The sequence below is a fragment of the Schistocerca serialis genome, chromosome 1, assembly GCF_023864345.2.
Source record: "Schistocerca serialis cubense isolate TAMUIC-IGC-003099 chromosome 1, iqSchSeri2.2, whole genome shotgun sequence".
NCBI classification, from domain to species: domain Eukaryota; kingdom Metazoa; phylum Arthropoda; class Insecta; order Orthoptera; family Acrididae; genus Schistocerca; species Schistocerca serialis.
Genome location: NC_064638.1, coordinates 1,220,792,145 through 1,220,814,856, shown reverse-complemented (window position 1 = coordinate 1,220,814,856; position 22,712 = coordinate 1,220,792,145). Strand labels below are relative to the sequence as shown.

At 41.7% G+C, this 22,712-nt stretch overlaps 1 protein-coding gene across 1 annotated transcript in view; it reads left to right on the top strand.

The window, feature by feature from the left end:
• LOC126419064 (uncharacterized) overlaps positions 1-22,712 on the top strand; it is a 188,563-nt gene that overhangs the window by 147,281 nt on the left and 18,570 nt on the right. The window contains exons 3-5 of the mRNA XM_050086146.1: positions 10,653-10,788; positions 10,894-11,027; positions 16,512-16,746. Of these exons, the coding sequence (XP_049942103.1) occupies positions 10,653-10,788; positions 10,894-11,027; positions 16,512-16,746 (505 nt within the window). The remainder of the gene's footprint in view (positions 1-10,652; positions 10,789-10,893; positions 11,028-16,511; positions 16,747-22,712) is intronic.

The following is a 22,712-nucleotide window of genomic DNA, read 5'->3' as shown; positions in this document are numbered from 1 at the left end:
TCCGACCCAGCCGGGAATCGAACCCGGGCCATTAGGACTGACATTCTGTAGCGCCGACCACTCAGTTACCGGGGGTGGACATGGCCGCAGTATGCTCATATCTATAAGGACGGTTCTAAATGTGAAGCGGATGTGGGATACGCCTTCTTTAGCCCTCTAGTGGTTTGTGCCAAATGCTTGCAATTTCACTTGAACCTCGTCTCTACAAGACGGAGCTAATGGCCATCAGGGAACCTATTCATTATGGTACCAGACATTCAGGTTCGTCCTGATACTTACAGACTCTCAAAGTGTGCTGCTGAAATTGCAGCATCCCGCGCTTTATAAACAGACCAACAGACGTGTTCTGGAGGTCTTGGCAGCCACTAGAGATGCGCAGACCTTTAGCATTCTCGTCTAAATACTCCGAATTAGACAGAATGCCATTCTTGATAATGAAACTGTTGACCGCCTTGGCAAGAGGAGTATTACAGAAGGCCAGTTACGCCCAACAACAGACCCTTACAGACCGGCCGCTGTGACTGAGCGGTTCTAGGCGCTTCAGTCTGGAACCACGCGACCGCTACGGTCGCAGGTTAGAAACCTGCCTCGGGCGTGGCTGTGTGTGATGTTCTTAGGTTAGTTAGGTTTAAGTAGTTCTAAGTTGTAGGGGACTGATGACCTCGAGATGTTAAGTCCCGTAGTGCTCAGAGTCATTTTGTGAAGTCCCTTATAAGGATTTCATATCGACGATGCGATAGACTGTTTATTACTCTTTGAACTGTAAATGGCATGTCCCTCAGCAGTCTACGGGCAGCCATATAACCGATCATCTCTTTTCCACCATGTTTCAGAAATGTCTCTGAGCACTATGGGACTCAACTGCTGTGGTCATTAGTCCCCTAGAACTTAGAACTACTTAAACCTAACTAACCTAAGGACATGACACACACCGATGCCCGAGGCAGGATTCGAACCTGCGACCGTAGCACCATCGCGGCTCCGGACTGGAGGGCCTAGAACCGCACGGCCACCGCGGCCGGCCACCATGTTTCGCCTCGGTGCAACTTCGTAGACGTCATCTGACTTCTATCATTCGAAAAAGGCCAGGACATGCGTGTTACCCCGTGCACCTGTGTCGGTTGAATATTATCACACCAGGACACTGCGATAAGGACACAACGGGAGTAGTGGATCAGAACCACATCGTATTGGCATCTTCCAGGTACATGACTGCACGATCAGACTTGAATAAGAAGTTGGTTGCGAGAGTTTATCCCTCCCCACAAATACTGTTTTGAGACATATAACTTGCATTTCTCATATTGTTGTATGGTGTTACTTGCAATTTTGTACTTCAGCTATTGTTGTACTTATTGAATGTTATACGGTGTTTGCCCTTTCATGTTTTGTCTTTTAGCATAAGTGCATATGCATTTTTGTCATTATGTTGATGTATCTTGGTGTTTGTAATTCTGCTCCAATGTTACTGTCATCACTGGCGCCGGCTGTCTGGTGTTTATATAACTGCCCTTTTATTTTACTTCAAGAGTCTGTCAGTATGCTAACTTTGTGTGTGTTGTTATTAGCATAAGTTAGTTTAAGGTAGTTTAAGTAGTGTGTAAGTCTATGGATCGATGACCTCAGCAATTTGGTCCCTTAGGAAGTCACACACATTTGAACACACACATTTTAATCTCTACCTCCAGTCACAACAGAAGTAGGACTCGTCACTAAAGATTACCTGCTGCCAGTCTCCAGGGCCTCACTTCCGTAGTTGCCATAGACAGGTGAGTCGAACGCAGCGATGCACTGGTGTCAGTGGCCGACATTGTAACGGTTGGCGTGCGACGAGCCCTGGGTTAATCAATGAACTTCTAATGGTATTATCACTTAAGCGCTGTTGTATAGAAGGGAGGAGAGTGCACTGGATGGCCCCTGTCGTTACCGTTGTATCTGTTCGCGTTTGGCGCACGATCCGTCGGCCGTTCCTCCTTTTGAGGTGTCCAGATCCTACATGTCATGCATGCTAGTCATCCTGTATCCACTGCCGACAGCCACAGAGAATGATGGTGTCTGTGCTACCAATGTGGTGCGCAATACGACAACAGCCACTCAGCCTCAAAAATGATTCAAATGGCCCTGAGCACTATGGGACTGAAGCGCATAGAACCGCTTGGCCACAACGGCCGGCCACTCCGCCTCACAAGGTCGCACGATGTAGCCTTTATTGTATACGAGTAGCTGTGCAACCCAGTGTCCAGCTAGTCGTCTGGCCACAGTGATTATCCACGGGATGGTCAAGTGAAGCTGTATCAACCAATGGGCATGACATTGCGGCCTCACCCATTTTCTGTGCTTGCAGAAGTATTAATTGGTACAGGTGATGGTGTGCAACATACCCATCCAACTTGCAGTGGATTGGTCGGGTCCTTTTGGGTGCAGTTCCTTTTATGATGATCAGTGTAAATATCTTTCATTCCAGCCCGATCCTCCTCATTTCCCAGAATTCTTATTTGGCTTTGTTTATTTAAATTTCTTTCCCTCGTAGCTCGCTATTACAGCAAGTACTACTGTTACACATGTATATATTTACTTTGTGTTATTGTTGTTATGACTAATATTATTACTAGCTTCATCTGTTTTGTTCTGCTGTTACAACATATTTGTTCCTAGTGAGTACTGTTATTCACTAATAATTTTTATGCTATTACTACCATTTTAATATACCTCATTGTGTTAAAATTATTGACAATTCTTGAGCAACTTTGAGTAAAACTAATGCGGTGTGTTTGAAAGTCTGTACAGACTTATGAGATAAGGGTGAATAAGTAAATAAAAAGTAAAAAGTGCCATCATGAAACAAGGCCAAATTAACATATGGTACCAGTAGACAGCTAACAACCCTTACATTACTTTTGGGGGCAATAGTCTGGATGACTGACTGATCTGTTCCCGTAAGCTTAATGAAAAAAGACGCTTACCGCCTACGAAACTTTAATGCATATTCGAATTACAGATTTCGAGTTATGTTGTCGGTCGTCTTCACATTCATATCGAACTACTGCACTTCGAATTTCGTCAGCATGGCTTGATTTATGTTAAAACGCATCTTGCGGCGGCAAGGTAATTTTTCTGTGATCATGGGGGCACAGAGACGGGTGCTGGTGGTGGTGGAGGGTGGGACACGGGAGAGAGCTTTATATCATGTTAGCCAACATAGCCTTGCTGCAAACGACTGAAAGCAAGTAGAAACTACAGCCGTTCAAATTCCCGAGAACGTGCAAGATGATCAGGGCGTTTCCTTGAGTAAAGTGTTCTTTGCCTTCTTCTTTTTTCATTTTGTGTATTAGGTAGATTGATTGTTACGGTAACAATATCTTGCACAGTCTTCCTACAGTTCTGCTTGCAGTGTTTTTATAATTTACAGCCTTTACCGGGAACATTTCTTCACCCATCGGTCTACTTGTTCCTTCCATTATCTCCCATTTTTCTAAATATTTCCTTATATCCTCATTTCTTTTTAGTTCTTCCCTTGTACATCCTTCTACCCTTCCTATAAATCTCATTTCTTGAGCCTGTATTCTACATTCTTGATGTCCTGTTGTTGCCCATGCTTCACGGGTTGGTACTGTTATTTTTTTATAAAACTTCAGCCTGGGATTCCTTTCGTGGCTTTATTCTGCAAACGTTTTACGATGGTTTCACATGCTGAAGTAAATTTGATTCATTTTGTTCCAAGTCATGGTTATACTCGTATGCGTTTTCGCAACCTAGATATTTAAAATGCTTTACTTGCTCCAAGATTTTATTATTCAAGACTATTTTAGATCTTACTGGTACTCTGCTCTGAAATGCCATCACTTTAGTTTTTTCTACTGACAACGTTACATTGTAATCTGAGGATATTTGCTGAAACTTTAGACTCCTATCTGATAGTCACCTTCATTCCCTGTAATCATAATTTAGTAATCTGCATATAAAATGGTGTTTAGTATAGTGTCACGATCTATAAGAACTCTATTTATGTTCAACGTTAATGGTAGTCCATTGATCTCCGAGATAAGCGTCAAACGAAAAAACTACAAAGAACGAAACTTGTCTAACTTGAAGGGGGAAACCAGATGACGCTTTGTTTGGCCGTCTAGATGGCACTGCCATAGATCAAACGGATATCAACTGAGTCTTTTTTAAATAGGCACCCCCATTTCATATTACATATTCGTGTAGTACGTAAATAAATAGGAATGTTTTAGTTGGACCATTTCTTTCGCTTTGTGATAGAGGGCGCTGTAATAGTCACAAACGTATAAATACGAGGTATCACGTAACACTCCGCCAGTGCGGACTGTATTTGCTTCGTGATACATTACCCGTGTTAAAATGAACCGGTTACCAATTGCGGAAAAGGTCGATATCGTGTTTATGTATGGCAGTTGTGATCAAAATGCCCAAGGGGCTTGTGCTATGTACGCTGCTCAGTATCCTGGACTACATCATGCGAGTGTCCGGACCGTTCGCCGGATAGTTACGTTATTTAAGGAAACAGGAAGTATTCAGCCACATGTGAAACGCCAACCACGACCTGCAACAAATGATGATGCCCAAGTATGGGTTTTAGCTGCTGTCACGGCTAATCCGCACATTACTAGCAGACAAATTGCTCGAGAATCGGGAATCTCAAAAACCTCGGTGTTGAGAATGCTACATCAACATCGATTACACTCGTACCATATTTCTATGCACCAGGAATTGCATGGCGACGACTTTGAACGTCGTGTACAATTTTGCCACTGGGCACAAGAGAAATTACGGGACGATGACAGATTTTTTGCACGCGTTCTATTTAGCGACTTAGCGTCATTCACCAACAGCGGTAACGTAAAGCGGCATAATATACACTATTGGACAACGGAAAATCCACGATGGCTGCGACAAGTTAAACAGCAGCGACCTAGGCGGGTTAATGTATGTTGCGGCATTGTGGAAGGAAAGATAATTGGCCTCCATTTTATCGATGGCAATCTAAATGGTGCAATGTATGCTGATCTCCTACGTAATGTTCTACCGATGTCACTACAAGATGTTTCAGTGCATGACAGATTTGCGATTGTACTTCCAACTTGATGGATGTCCGGCACATAGCTCGCGTGCGGTTGAAGCGGTATTGAATAGCATATGTCATGACAGGTGGATTGGTCGTCGAAGCCCCATACCATGGCCCGCACGTTCACCGGATCTGACGTCCCCGGATTTCTATCTGTGGGGAAAGATGAAGGATATTTTCTATCGTGATCCACCGACAACGCCTGACACCACGCGTCAGCGCATTTTCATTGCATGTGCGAACATTACGGAAGGCGAACTACTTGCTGTTGAGAGGAATGTCGTTACACGTATTGCCAAATGAACTGAGGTTGACGGACATCATTTTGAGCATTTATTGCATTAATGTGGTATTTACAGGTAATCACGCTCTAACACCATCTGTTTTCGGAAATGATATGTTCACAAAGGTACATGTATCACATTGGAATAACCTAAATAAAATGTTCAAACGTACCTACGTTCTGTATTTTAATTTAAAAAACCTACCTGTTACCAACTGTTCGTCTAAAATTGTGAGCCATATGTTTGTGACTATTGAAGTATCATCTATCACAAAGCGAAAAAAGTGGTCCAACTAAAACATTCCTATTTTTTTACGTACTACACGAATATGTAATAAAAAGTGTGGGTTCCTATTTAAAAAAACGCAGTTGATATCCGTTTCACCTATGGCAGCGCCATCTAGCGGGCCAACCAATGCGCTATCTGGTTTCCCCCTTCAAGCTAGACAAGATCCGTTCTTTGTAGTTTTTTCGATTTTCGTGAGATATTTGGCCCGATCAATGGACCACTCTCTCTCTCTCTCTCTCTCTCTCTCTCTCTCTCTCTCTCTATATATATATATATATATATATATATATATATATATATATATATATATATAGTATGCTTGTTCTACTCGACAAAAGCGAGATGGGTGTCCCAATTCATCTCTCGTCCTTTTTCTCTAAGTTTTGCAATGTTTTTACATTGCAACATAATTGGGTATTATATTCGGAAGGTAAAATACGGAAGTTGCACATGTAGATCAATTGAAAACAAATAATTGGCCACAGACGAGAAACTATAGTACGAGTTACGAAACCACAGCTTCACATTGTGCTCAGCTCGAGCTTCTAGCCGAGTGTCGTGGGTTTTTACCCACTTGACGCGGCTGGAACCTTGAAAACCTTTTCACATGTGCTATGTGGATTCTTTCATAAAGATTCCTTCGATTTTACCACATTTTCTTCTACATAAATGAAGATAATAACTTAGGCTGAGGTTTGACTTACGTATAGGACTACCAGGTTTTTATTTTTAAAAGAACTACCTGATTTTACAAGAATGTGCATTAGTGTCCCTCTTAGCTTTTGGTCCTTTCTGAAACCTTATACTTCGCTACTCCCGCCCCCTGTTCCTGTACGAGTAATTTATAAAATTATCTTCGCAAAGATTCTGGACAACCTGTGGGCGAACTCTAAACGGTTTTATGTTGAAAACGTTATTCAAAAGTGGTAAAATCTTCCCTGGCTAGCAATTTAAGTTTTTATTCCCAAAAAAATTTATGGTCACAATTCAACGCCATCGCAGCACTTTTAAACAACATTCTGAAACCATACAAAAAAATTGAGGCTTTCGTGACCGCTTGTTGACAAACTGACCCTTGACTTGTGTCATGGGATCTTCGGCCAACGTTTGATCGGTGTTTTTTCCGCAGCGAACGACCGTTGCAGATAGAATGGGAAGAACCACAGCAGTAATGACCAGAGAAAATCCCTCAGACACTGGCACGTTAAGGACATACAGGGTGTCCCAGGAGGAAATGTCAGTTTTCAGGGATATGGCGGGAACAATGATCCGAAACGAAAATTCGGGGCTCAGTAGCTAACTTCTTCATCTTAGATCTCTTCTCCTGCAAACTGTTTGCTCTTCATATCTTGAGAGATGGTAGAATCGAACTATGAACACTTATTCATCTTCGTTAACGTGCAACCCGTGTCTTCTGCGGAACATGTGCCAGCAGCTCGTGGTCTTGTGGGTAGCATACTGACTCTCGATCTCAGGAGATCGGGTTTGATTCCCGTGTGTGTGTGTGTGTGTGTGTGTGTGTGTGTGTGTGTGTGTGTGTCTGTCTGTCTGCCTGTGTGTGTCATCCTCATAATCATATCATCATCAGCGACTCGCAAGTCGCCGAAATGGCGTCAACTCAAAAGACTTCCACTGGACAAATGCTCGTAGCTCTTAAGGTAGACATTTTAGAGCCAGTTTTTACTCGTCAACATTTTCTTGTTTTGATCCATACTACCTCTTCCCAAAACAAGGATAGTAAAGAGCAGTCAATAGATTTGTTCGACAGTATTCAGTAGACTTTTTTACTACGAATATTCGTTCCTCTCATGTCCTCGAAAGTTGACTATACCTTCTGAGACACCTCGTATAATTTACGGCCGCGAGCTGGACTTTAGCCATCGGCAATGGAGGGTGAAGCTCTGACAAATGTCAGCTACTAGTGCTGGCGAAACGTCGATAAACCGTCATACAAACGTCGGCCGAAGAACATGAGACAGAAATCAACAGGCTGTTTGTCTTTTCGAAGTGAATTTGCCAAAAAAAAACTATTTCTCAGAATTTCTTGTCACATTGTAACGTGAAACAGAATTTTTTCCATTAATAACCGTCAAAAATTGTGTAAGAGAGAAGTGCCTTTATCTAAACTTCTATGGAACCATTGATAGTGAATATTCTTTCCTAGGAAATGATTTCATAGATGTTCGGTATATTTTACACTGTCCATCAAAGGTCTGCAAAACAAATTGTTTCTTCTTTTGTTACGGCGTTATTATATTCTTCAACGAGTTTGATACCTCATTACGCACTCAAATGACTTCATAATTTGTTGAGCTACGCTTTTGCAAGCAGGATCATTAGTGTTGAAATATCACCTGTCAGAGAATATGGCGCGGTCTAGCTATTCTGTTTGCACTGACGCATTACGACGCGCGGGCACCTGGACACGTACTGGCCACAGAAATTTATCCACAGATCAGTCCGACAGAGCTGTCAGTTAAACTGAATAGGCCGGTATTTAATGTTGTCTCTGTTGAAGAATCAGTCTGTATATTTTGCCGGTTCGTATTTTCGAAAAGAACAACAGAGCTCTAATATATTTTACTCTGTCATAAAATTTCATGTTGGAAATACCAATTTCAAGGAGCTTTTCGTATTCGAATATACTGCAGTTAGTTTCTGTTGTAAAGACAACCAGAGATGCTCGCGGGTACTTGTAAACAGTGAAGCGCGCAAATCGTTAAGCATATCTCTGATTCGCGTTGCGTAGCTGTCAAAATATTTCACTTTTCAATATGTATTAAACTTTCAACAAACTTTAAAAACTGTCAAGGATTTTCATATTACCTTTAACTATGCCCACATTTTTCAGAAAAACTCACTTCACTCTCAATCATGAAAACAAATTAAACGCGACTTAAGCAAAAAAGAAAAGAAAAACTGAGCAGTCATATGATTTTTTAAAGTTTCTTAGTTACGTATTATTTAACCCCTTATCTCTCATTTTTAGCTGATTAGGATCTTCATTCGGTTTTAATAGCAAACTTCAGGCATACGCACTTCGAAAATAAAAATCTCCAACAGCAGGTTTTTTTTATTTTCATAATAATTATCTTCTCCGTTGGTTTATTGATAATTTTCACAATACACATAGTATGGTATACATTCCCATCAAATGACTGACTTCAATGGAATACAGACATGAACTCAACAAAATTACAATAGTAACAAGTTCTTTTTCATATTAACGATGTTATAATTTATTCTGTGTCAGATCTGCTGGCCCGACGACTTCGTCCTCTGGCGTGGCATGGCTGTCGGTTCGGCGAATACAGCGCCCAACTTCCTAAGCTGCCGTTACTGTACAGTCGTCAGTCCACCGTAGTTGTTTCAGGGTCTTCGAACACATAACATAATAACACGAAAATTCCACCACGCACAGTACATCTTTTACATAATTTCAACCTATTATGTTTATGAATATTAACCACGAAAGTCGTCTACTACATGCTACTTCATATATTACAGTATTATTATCGCAATATCACTCATCGAACAGCATTCTTGGAGGAAGGCAGTGCTCATCCACCAAAAAGGTGCGACATTCACTCAAGAATATCAGCACAGCATTAGGAAAGTCTCATTCTCTTCTTCCTTACCTCTTGCCCTCAATGAGCTGGGTAATTATAAAAAAAAGATAGATTTGTACTGTTCTCTCGTCTGTAGGTGCTGTCAAATGTTTCTGCGGTTGGCAGACATTTAACAACCTGCCAACGGCGTGGTCGGTTTTTCCAATAGAAAATCGTCCTGTTTACCGAACTAGAAGAATTTTGATCTACAACTGACGCGCTTCCTTTCCTTGTAAGCTTAGATTGTGGATGTATACGTTTAAAACGTGACAGCTTGAGGGTATTCATTTTGTGTGGTGAACTATTGGAAGAAGTGGATGTCGTTTTGTAAGTCTACGGAGAACACGTCATAGAAATCCTTCACTTCGCTAAAAATGCTTGAAACTCAAAGTTACTGAGAGAATAATTGAAAAATCATCCATAAAAATTTCGTCATTACTCACAAACTAAGTAAACCAAACAGAAAATACTTAAACACATAAAAGAATTACTCAAAAAGTAATAATAAGAGTAATAATAACAGTATTTGTGAATTTACATATCGTAAATCGTGTGAATATATTCGGTATTTTATCTTAGAAACGGCAGATAGCATGCTACTGGAAATAAGGCTGGCATGTTAATCAAAAAAGTAAAACTCACTGCAGTTTTATTGTCTACAAGTGGAAGATTAGGTAACAGAAAGAGTGAAATAACTAAAAGAATTTACTAGAAAAAGGAACCAATGGGGTAAAAATTTGTGTCTGTCGATAAACTAGTTCATAAGGTGAAACTTTAGTGTGTATAAAAGCAGAAAATGTTACAGAATGAAATGTAGCTGAAATTTTCAAAATGAGGAGTATGAGGGCGCTGCATTGAGGATGATATAAATTTATTACTCGAACTGAGGATGGGTAATGACATGAACGTGTCTTGGCGTTAATAAATCTGTATTAACAATGGCTGTTTAACGTTCAAAATGAAATAGATAAAAATGTTGTACTCATTAAGATATAAATGTATCATGCCAAAAGAGGATTTTTGTAAACCGCCAACGCTCTCTGTCGTAATTAAATCTGTATCATAAATGGTGGCAATTCTTCAAGTAAATAAGCTCCACAAGGGCATTGGTTGATCATGTCAGTATCTGAATAGGGAAACAACATCGATGTGGGCACAGTTTTGTAACAAGAGTGCCAGGACACTCGCTTACAACTTAAAGGAGTACTCTGCGATGGTAACTTCAAGATGCTGGTGCGACAGTAGAGAAGTTTCGATCACGTGTCCTCTCTAACCACCTTCTAACTGCGAGGTTACCTGCGAGCTATAGAAAGTCGGTGCAGAAAACAGTTCGCAGGTTAGCGGTTTCACGCCCACAAGGCTGAACTGTGTTTGATGTTCCCGCAGAACCAGCTGTCGGACGACAAGCAGGTGGTGCTGCGCAGCGTCAACCTCAAGTCGACGGGCGAGTACCGGTGTGAGGTGTCTGCCGAGGCGCCGTCGTTCGCGTCCGCCCAGCAGGAGGCGCACATGGAGGTCGTCTGTGAGTACCGGAAGCGCTCTGCGCTGAGCCACCTTAACGCTGCTGAATTCCCTTTTGCAGCCGGCAACAGCAGTCAACAACTGTAGAATACTTGTGTCTCTCCAGCTCTTCCTAAAGACGGGCCGCACATCTTCGGGGAAGAGCGGCTGTACCAAGTGGGTGATGAGATCAGCCTCAACTGCACGTCGGGCAGGTCGTACCCAGCGTCCGTAATCAAATGGTTCATCAACGATAAAGAGGTGAGCACTGGAATTATACACTCATATCAGATTACTTTCCTTTCTTTTTAATTTCATTGGTGTCTGCAGTCTTTTGCCCTCCATTAATTCCTGTCTTGCGCCCACCTCCTCAACCCAGAGCAGCGATTTCAAACTACGTCCTCAATTATTTGCTGCGTATATTCCAATCTCTGTCTTCCCCTAGGGTTTTTACCCGCTACAGCTCCATCTTGCCCCATGGCATTCTGTTATATCTTAACAGCTTAACAGATAGCCCCATCATGTCCTTCTTTGTGTCAGTTTTTTCCACACTTCCCTTTCCCCGCCGATTCTTTGGAGACTTCCTCACTCCGTGCATTATCAGTGCACTAACTTTATGCAGCACTATATCTCAAATGATTCGATCCTTTTCTGTTCCCGTTTCCTCTCGGTCCAGGTTTCACTGCCACACAATGCTGCGTTCTCAGAAATTTTTTTGTGTCAGTTTTTTCCACACTTCCCTTTCCCTGCCGATTCTCTGGAGATTTCCTCACTCCGTACATTATCAGTACACTAAGTTTATGCAGCACTACATCTCAAATGATTCGATCCTTTTCTGTTCCCGTTTCCTCTCGGTCCAGGTTTCACTGCCACACAACGCTGCGTTCTCAGAAATTTCTTCGTCAAATTAAGGCCTATGTTTGACGTTAGACTTCTATTGGCCGGGAGTGCTCTTCTTGTCAATGCTAGTCTACTTATTATGTCCTCATGGTTCCGAGCGTCATGGCTTATTTTGCAGCGTAGGTAGCAGAATTCCATAACATCACCTGCCTCTTGATCTCTCGTCCTCACGTTTTCTCGCTGTTCTCATCTCTGCTACTTCTCACTAATTTCGTATTTCATCGGTTTATTCTCAATCCATATTCTGTACTCATCAGTCTATTCATTCCATAGAGAAGGTCCTGTAAATTCTTCCTCACTCTCACTGAGGATAGCGACGTCACCAGCAAACATTACTGTTGTCCTTACACCTTGAATTTTAATCCCACTCTTGAACTTTCATTTCCATCATCACTTTTTCGATGAACGGTGGGGGCGAAAGACTACATCCCTGTCTTACACCCTTTTTTAATTTGAGCACTTCACTCTTGGCCTTCCACTATTATTGATCCCTCTTGTTTGTTGTACATTATATTACCTGCCTTTCCCTATAGCTTACCTCTATTTATCTTAGAAATTCGAACATTTTGCACCATCGAACGCTTTTTCCAAGTCTACAAAGGCTGCGAAAATGTCTTGATTTGTCTTCAGTCTTGCTTCCACTATCAACTGCAATATCAGAACTGCGTCCCTCGTATATTTACCTTTCATAACGCCAAGCCGACCATCACCTAATAGATCGTCAATTTTCTTTTCCATACTTCTGTGTGTAATTCTTGTCAGCTATTTGGGTGCTTGAGGTGTTAAGCTTACTGTGCGATAATTTTCGCACTTGTCGATTCTCGTAGTCTGCAGAATCGTATGGACGAAGTTTTTCCGAAGGTCATATGGTGTATCGCGAGACTCATAAATTCTTCCCAACAAAATGAATAGTCGTTTTGTTGCCACTTCACCCAATGATTTCAGAAATTCTGATGGAATGTTATCTGTCCATCGGACTTCTTCCATCTTAAGTCTTCCAAAGATCTTTTAAATTCTGATTCTAATACTCGATCTTCTACCTCTTCTCTATCCACTCCTGTTTCTTCTTCTGTCACACCATCAGACAAGTCGTCCCCGCATACAGGCTTTCGGTGTATTCTTTCCACCTATCTGATCTCTCCTCTGCGTTCAGTAGTGGTTTTTCCATTTCACTCTTAACCTTAGCACCATTGCTCTAACATTCAGCGAAGGTTGTTTTCGCTTTTCTATATGCTGAGTCAATCCTTCAGACAATAATTCCTTTTTCGTTTTCTTAGCACCATTGCTCCAACATTCACCGAAGGTTGTTTTCGCTTTTCTATATACCGAATCAGTCCTTCAGACAATCATTCCTCTTTCGTTTTCTTCACATTTTTCATATAGCAATTTCGTCTCAGATTTCCTGCAGTTCCTATTTATTTCATTGCTACGTGACTCATATTTCTGTATTCCTGAATATGCCTGAAAATTTTTGTACTTTTTTAGTATTTCTTCTGTTACCCATGATTTCCTGTCAGTTACCTTCTTTGAACGTATGTTTTTCCTTCCCACTTATGTGATTGCCTTTTTTAGAAATTTATATTCCTCTTCAACTGAAATGCCTACTGAGTTATTAGTTATTGCAGTATCTATAACCTTAAATAGCTTCAGGCGCATCTCTTCATCCCTTAGCACTTCCGTATCCCAGTCTTTGAGCACTGATTCTTGCTGTTTAATCTCTTAAACCTCATGCTACTCTTCATCAGTACAGAATTGTGATTTCAGTCTATAAGTGATCCTGGCTCCTGAGTCCGCCTTGCAATCCAGTACGTAACCTAACTGCAATCTTCCCTTTCAGAACATCAGGATTTTCCCAAGGATATCCTTTTTTCTTGTGATTCTTGAAGAGAGTACTCGCTATTACCAACTGAAATTTATTACAAGACTCAATTAGTCTATCTCCTCTCCTCTCCTCTCTACCATGCCATATTCTCCCGTAACCCTTTCGTGAACTCCTTCCCCTACAACAGCATCACAGTCCCATTTACTTAGTGAATTAAGACTTGAGTATCCACATATAACTTCTCTGTCTCTTTGTCTTCGGCTTTTGTCGTCGACATGTATACCTGAACAATGGTTGTGGCTGTTCTTATGCTGTCCATTCCGATGAGAACAAACGTATCACTTAATTGTTCATGGTAACGCAGTTTCTGCGCTATCTTCCTATTCACAACGAACTCTGTTCCAGTTTTAACATTTAGTGCGCTGTTGACATTACCCTATACTCATCTGGCCAGGTACCCTTGTCGTCTTTCCATTCCACATCACTGACTTCCGCTGTACCGGGACAATGTTGAGTCGAATGCAGACTTCAACATTCATCAGTGATAAGTTACATTGGGAGTATGGCCATCTTAACTTTGTACAGAAACCAGACGGTAGCCATAAGATTACATGGACATGAAAAGGAGGCAATAAGGGAGTCAGATTGACTAGGCCGTCTATCGATCAAGCTGTAAAGAACATTAGGGAAAATTAAGGAAGAGGTAGAATAAAAATTATATAGATTTACCGATCACATTGCCGGCCGCGGTGGTCTCGCGGTTCTAGGCGCTCAGTCCGGAACCGCGAGACTGCTACGGTCGCAGGTTCGAACCCTGCCTCGGGCATGGATGTGTGTGATGTCCTTAGGTTAGTTAGGTTTAAGTAGTTCTGAGTTCTAGGGGACTGATGACCACAGCTGTTAAGTCCCATAGTGCTCAGAGCCATTTGAACCATTTTGAAGCGATTACATTATAATTCTGTGATAGACGGGAAACAATTTGGTAGATCAGTTGAACAGAAACAATCACGTACTGTAAACATGTAATCAGATGAACATAAATTATGTTAAACAAGAGTAATAGAGTAATGCAGTGTAGTCGATATAAATCAGGCAATGCTCAGGATATTGGAGTATAAAATTAGAGAGTAAGGTAGTACGAAAAGCTTGCTTTTTGGGCAACAAAATGATTGAGGATAGTCAACGTAAAAAGGATATAAGCAAAATCAGCGTTTCTGAAAAAGGTGAAATTTGTTAACTTCTTATACAAATTTAAGTCTACGGAAACCTTTTAGTTAGGTATTTGTCAGACGTGTAACCTTGTACAGGAATGAAACGTAGACTTCAGACAGGATGAGAATAGAGACTATTGAAGTATGGTGTTGCGAAATAATTATGAAGCTCAGATAGACAGAACAAATAAGTAATGAAGAAAGGAGGGAAAGAAAGAAGATTAGGATCCGATGCCCCGACGTCAAAGCATTAAGGACAGAGCACAATCTCGGAATGTTTCAGGAATGGGGAAGGAAATCGACGGTGCTGTTTTCAAGGGAATAAAGCCGGCTTTTGCCTGGAGTGATCTACAGAAATCACGGAAACCCTAAATCTGTATTCCATACTGGGATTTGAACCGTCGTTCTTCCGAATGTGAGTTAATACGGCGATAGAGGAAAATTGGGTGGGCCTATTACATTCGGAACCAGATTTATCTTCTGTAGCAACATATTTCGTAACGTTTTATTCTCTGCTTGTCTACACCGTTTATTGTCTACGAATCATGACCGTACAAGACTACAATCTAACAAATATTTTCAGAAAATACTTGCTAATACTCATTTTTATTTGATGTATTAACATAATTCATTTTTTTCGAAAAGAATTTTTTACTAGAAATCAAAACTTTATACCTCTTCTACTGCTGCCATTATGACTTATTTTGATGCCCACATAACAAAACATGTGTTCTACCTTTAGTTATTCAATTTCTATTATAATTGCTCCATTATCAATTCCGTTATGCGACTCCTCTCTGCTATCCTTATTTTACTTTTGATGATAATTTTACAGAACTATTCCTTCCGTTCAACTGATTTTCCAGGCCCTTAGACTTCACTAGAATTACAACATCATAGGTCTACCTCAGTGTTTCCATTCCTTCTTTCTGAACTCTTAATTCTCGTCCCAAATATCTTCCTAGTATCCCATACTGCTTGGTCCAAACTAAAGACTGAATATCATAGCGTAAGAACTATCGTAATCATCCAGAACGAGATTTTCTCTCTGCAGCGGAGTGTGCGCTGACATGAAACTTCCTGGCAGATTAAAACTGTGTGCCGGACCGAGACTCGAACTCGAGACCTTTGCGGGCAAGAGCACTTCCCAGGAAGTTTCATATCATAATCATCACGATCATCTCCTTCTAAGGGTTTAGTGTTGCAGTTACCTGTTCCAGCCTATGTCATCCATCAGCCCCTTACAAGGTCTACCCCGTTCTCTCTTTCCAGTCGAGCAACAATTCATTTTCTTTTTGGCAATCTATTTTGTACCATTCTATCATCTATCTGTTTCATTCTACGCAGTTCTGTCTTGAAACTAAGTGAAAATATTTGGAAATCTGATCTTATTGTTTCATTCCTTATTTTGCCCATTTTAGTATAACCCCTTGTATCTCTCATGAACTTCACCTCTGCTACCGGTGAACGTGATTTTTCTTCTTTTTTTTTGTAGTATCTGTTGTTCGGAACAGCCCACTCGTATAGTAATAGATATAGCTATAACTTTGTAGAATTTAATTTGCGTTTCTTTCTTCTATTTCTTCCCAAACTTCAAACAGTTACCCGGTCATGCAGAGCGATTTTAGAATTTAATTTGCGTTTCTTTCTTCTATTTCTTCCCAAACTTCAAACAGTTACCCGGTCATGCAGAGCGATTTTAGAATTTAATTTGTGTTTCTTTCTTCTATTTCTTCCCAAACTTCAGTTACCCGGTCATGCAGAGCGATTTGGTTGCAATGATGATGGGAATTACATGGCGTGTTGTGGCAGGTGCCGGGGGACGACCCGCGACTGGAGGCGCACCCGCTGCAGCGCCACGCGCACGGCCTGGTGTCTTCGTCGCTTGGACTGCGGTTCGCGGTGTCGGGGGCGCACTTCGTGTCGGGGTCCATGAAGCTGCGCTGCGTGGCGGAGGTGGCGCCGGTGCTGTGGCAGGGCGACAGTGAGAGCGTCGTGCAGAGGGTCACACCGCCCCCCAACACAGTGCGAGAGGCGCTCTTCCTCGGTAAGCTCACGTCTGCTCACAATGAAACACGAGGCAGGAAAGTTTTAGTGTTCCACCTTATATTTTTCTTTCTGCTTTACTTCTTCGCGTTCTACCTCATGATTATTTGTGATGGTTGTTGATGTTCCTGTCTTCAGTGGAGAGGAGAGGAATGGAGAGAAGAGGAATGGAAAGGAGAGGAATGGGGAGGAGAGGAGTGGGGATGATATCAGTTCAGATGAGATGACAGACACAATATCAAAAAGGAGATGATAAGGAGATGCTATAGGACATGAGAGAGGATATCAGATAGATGAGAAAAGGAAATGATATAAGATAGAGAGGTATGGTACATATCAGACGAGATATGGTCAGAGAGGAGTTGAGAGGAGTTAGATAAGATGAGACAGCACATGAGATGAGATATGAGACAGGATATAGGAGATGAGAGAGGAGTTGAGAGAAGAAAGATGATATACGAGATATAGGAGATGACATAGGGGAGGAGACAGATGACAGAGGAGATGAGAGATGAACAGAAGAGATGAGGAGATAGGAGAGGAAGTGGGAGATGAGGACATAAGATGACAGATGAGATGGGAGATAGGAGAGATGGTGGGAGTGGAAGTGGAGACAGGAGAGAATGGAACAGGATCCAAGTCTATTCTTCGCAATTAATAAAATGTTCTTGGGACTCCAGCAGTCTCAAATAGGTAAAATTCCGGGAACTATCAACCCAATGCTATGAGCACTGACAGGTGGAACGATTGATAATGGGGCGCTGTTATGCTCTCTTGTCTATTCCATCATTAGTAACAACGAAAACTGAATCATGTGCGGTATATGGCAGCAGAAGCAAGAACATAGTAAAGAAAGATCTGCAGTACAAGTCGTTTGGCTTACTAGGTAATTGCGCATGACTTGTAACCAATCCTCAGCGATTTCAGTATGAAATATTACCGATGTCAGTATAGAAATCGTAGAAATTTGAGCATTCCTGTATTGAGTCCCTATCTGACTGGACGCAAATTTGACGAAAATGCTCATGGATTTGTGTGCTCGTATCAGCAACGTTTCTCAGTGGGTCAGACATTCTTCCTAAGGTGGGAGAAAAGCGTTCGTCACCTTTATAACAAATCCTTATTACTAACGTCTAAAATGGTCAACCCGTCACCTGGACACAATTAGAGCTGCCTGCTTAACAGCTTTCTGTGGCAACCATGTTACATATAAACTATTTATCGAATTTAGAAAGTGAAACTGCTGTCTTAATTTACTCACTAAAATTAATAACCTTTCGTTAAAAGTTTAACATAGTAAGTGAAGTCTTGGAGTCAGAAACTGTGTACACATATGGAAGCAGCGTAACTCACGGTACGCAAGTTCCCTAGAGCATGTTCATCCAATATTACTGGCGATTTCCAACAAACCTTACATGTATTTCCAAACTATTTCGAAAACTTCTTTGCTGGCAACTGCCACAAAATAATGAAAGGAAATAACTTTCTCGCTAAGTGCGTTTTTTTCTGTTCATGCTGTAAAACTTTAGCAGCAAACATAACATTTTGATTTCTTACTTCTTCATTACTAAATCTGTTCGTGTTTAACAGACAGAACGTGGTCTCGCTGTAGCGTTCTCGCTTCCCGAGCACGGGGCCCTGGATTCGATTCCCGACGGGGTCAGGGATTTTCCCCTGCTACGGGATGACTGGATGTGTTGAGTCATCTTCATCATCATACATCGGAGGAAAGCAACAGCAAACCACCTCAATAAGGATCTTGCCTAGTACGGCGGTGCATCGTTCCCCTATGCTCGGTGAAGTAGCATGGGACTGCGCTTCCATTTCTTTTCCACATTTACGACTAAATATACCTGTAAAAATGTATCATTGTAAAACGCATAGTTTAGGATACATGACTTATACGCAGAGAATTCTTTGAAGAACCAGATTTAGGGGATTACTCGTATATAATTGAACTACAACGAACAACCTTACGCGTGTCCTTCATAATCCAGTAATTTCAGAATGAGGCCATAACTCAACATTGTATCACCACTGGATATTCCATGATTAGCTGAAAAAGATTATGGTTGACAAACTCATTTCAGGATTCAGTTTTTAAAGAGTCTGTGGATATGTACTTGATGGAAGGTCGTAAGGGCTGCGAAATTCTACTGGATTACTCGAGCAATGTTTACTTCTTTTTGTTTCACTCTGAAAGAGGCCTTGAAATACGACCAACGGCAACGTTTTTGATTAACTTGGCCATGGAGCCTTATCTCCGAGAGCGCGCAAATCAATTGAGGGCAATAATAACTCCCACGCGCCTCACGACCACTCCGCAGTTACACAAGGCGCCCCTTGAAGGTCTACAGCACGCGCCAATGAGTCAGTTGCCAGTACAAGCAGAACAACTCGCACTAGTAAACACTAGCGATAGAACGCACATGATGATGTATGCTAGGTTTATAGGTTAAATATCTTGGTATAATGTAGACATTATCTGGATGAAGTTAATGAACATAATGGAATATTCACTCCCCTGAATACCTTCAACTTATACAAGTAATTTAATTTTGACTTAATCCTTGTTCCTCCACGATAACAGAACGTAGGAACATTACCACCACCACATCATACGTTAACAGGAAATCGAAATTCCAAATTTTTTCCACCTCAGTTGCAGTACGAGTGTTGCTTGTCAGCAATATATATATATATATATATATATATATATATATATATGAAATCCATAAGCACACAGACACTGCAACAATCATCTATAGGGTGAGTCACATAACGTTACCGCTGGATATATTTCGAAAACCACATCAAGTACTGACGAACCGATTCCACAGACCGAACGTGAGGAGAGGGGCTAGTGTAATTGTTTAATACAAACCATACAAAAATGCACAGAAGTATGTTTTTTAACACAAACCTACGTTTTTTTAAATGGAACCACGTTAGTTTTGTTAGCACATCTGAACATATAAACAAATACGGAATCAGTGCCGTTTGTTGCTTTGTAAAATGTTAATTACATCCGCAGATATTGTAACCTAAATTTTACGCTTGAAACCTCCGACGTTCAGTTGCGTGTTGTAACAAACACGGGCCACGGTCGGCGAGCAGCATCTGCAGGGATATATTTACGATGACGACCGTGTTTACGAGTGTGGCTGTAGTGCACTGTTGTGGTTTGGTCTAGCTGTCGCAGTGTCCGCATGTAGCGCTTGCTGCTATTGTTATTCTGCATTCGTCTCTGCACGCAGACCAACTGTAGTACACCATGTTACCAGACGTCTGTGATAGCGTAGTGTTGTAGGAACTGTGACCATGGTGTATTCGAACTCTGAAAATGCGGAGATGATACTCATCTATGGCGAGTGTCGACGAAATGCAGCTGAAGTCTGCAGGGTGTATGCAGAACGGTACCCGGACACAGAGCATCCAACGTGCCGCACATCGCAAAACATCTACCGCCAACTGTATGCAACAGGTATGATCGTAGCACGCAAACGGGTCCGTAACAGGCCCGTCACAGGAGAAGCGGGTGCAGTGGGTGTGTTAGCTGCTGTTGCCATGAACCCACACATGAGTACACGGGACATTGCGAGAGCCGGTGGACTGAGTCAAAGTAGTGTCATGCGCATACTGCATCGTCACCGCTTTCACCCGTTCCATGTGTCGCTATATCAGCAATGGTGATGACTTTAATCATCGAGTGCAATTCTGTCAATGGGCATTAACAGAGAATGTGTTGCAATTCTACCTGTTTGCCGATGAAACGGGTTTCACAAACCACGGGGCATTGAATCTACGGAACATGCATTACTGGTCCGTGGACAATCCTCGCTGGCTCAGACAGGTAGAGCGACAGCGACCGTGGACTGTAAATGTATGGTGCGGAATCATTGGCGACCACCTCATTGGTCCTAACTTCATTGCAGGGGCCCAAACAGCTCCAACATACATCGCGTTTCTACAGAATGATCTGCCAACGTTGCTCGAAAATGTCCCACTGGAAACACGTCGACGTATGTGGTATCAGCATGATGGTGCACCTGCACATTCCGCAATTAACAGTAGGCTGACCCTTGACAGGATGTTCGACGGGCGTTTCATAGGACGTGGAGGACGCATAAATTGACCAGCCAGTTCTCCTGATCTTACACCTCTGGACTTCTTTCTGTGGGGTACGTTAAAGGAGAACGTGTACCGTGACGTGCCTACAACCCCAGAGGATATGAAACAACGTATTGTGGCAGCCTGCGGCGACATTACACCAGATGTACTGCAGCGTGTACGACATTCATTACGCCAGAGATTACAATTGTGTGCAGCAAATGATGACCACCACGTTGAGCATCTATTGGCCTGACATGTCGGGACACACTCTATTCCACTCCGTAATTGAAAACGGAAACTACGTGTGTACGTGTACCTCACCCCTCATGGTAATGTACATGCGCGTCAGTGAAAAAGACCAATAAAAAGGTGTTAGCATGTGGACGTAATGTGCTGTTCCAGTCTCTTCTGTACCTAAGGTCCATCACCATTCCCTTTGGATCCCTACGTAATTCAGTGCTCTCCGATACACACGATCGAACTGCGGAGGAGTGGTACTCAAGCATCAACTTTAGGCTACAATATCTCCGGATGTAATTAACATTTTACAATGCAACCAACGGCACTGATTACGTATTTGTTCATATGTTCAGATGTGCTAACAAAACTAACGTGGTTCCATTTAAAAAAACGTAGGTTTGTGTTAAATAACATACCTCCGTGCATTTTTTTATGGTTTGTATTAACCAATTACATTAGCCCCTCTCCTCACGTTCGGTCTGTGGAATCGATTCGTCAGTATTTGATGTGGTTTACGAAATATATCCAGCGGTAATGTTAGGTGACTCACGCTATATATATATATATATATATATATATATATATATATATATATATATATATATATATATATATATATATTGGCCACGACATCTTGGTAGATGATTGTTGCAGTGTCCGTGTGTTTATGGATTGCATTTTTTCAAATGACTTGTCAAGCAAATGGCAGCACGGCATCTCTTGCCATAATTGTCACAAGTGGAACTGGCTGCTGAGGCAGGACCAGTGGTAGCATTGCAAAGCTTTTTCTGCCTTAATCTGTCTAACAAGCCTTCACCATGCTTCGACGTTCTAGATGATATCTCATCACGCCACTCTGGTCTCATGCTAGCCCGGGCCTCCCATCTGTTTGTGTCGATTTCAAAGTTCTCCATATCTCGTTTACAGGCGTCCTCGAACCTCAATACAGGTTATCCTACAGGTCTTTTGGCTATAGAGATCTCTCCAAGCATCACCTCACGTGGTATTCTGTCAGGATCCATACGGTGGACGTGTCCCAGCCGGCGGATTCGTCTCAGCTTCGAGATAGCTGAATTACTATTGCAGTTAGTTTTTGATAGCACTGCTTCGTTGGTCACTCGGTCCTTCCACGTTACTCCGAGGATGGATTTCAGGCACCACATGTGGAAAGCAATAAGTAATATCTATTCCAAGAGGTTGCATAATTAAGTAGTACTGGCGAAAACGCATCACTATTCCATCAGAAATATATATTAAGTGCCACAATCGGCGAAGTAATTTGGATGAAATATTACCCTACCTGGAGAACGGTTTGAATGAAAGTATCTCTACATGAAATTTTTGCATCAAAGAACCATTCCCATTTCCCCCTATATCAATGACCCCTCATCATGTGTAACCTTGTACATTTTGTAACAAGTATATGATAAAGCTTTAATATTGCCGAAAATTTGACACATCATTAAGGTACACATGTGCTAGAACATTTTTCAGAAAAAAATTGTGTGTTTCTTTCATTTTTAACGATAACACAATTGTACCTATCAACATACACAGTGATCGGCGAGAAAATTATGACCATCGACCTAAAATCGGTATAAACTCGTCCAGACG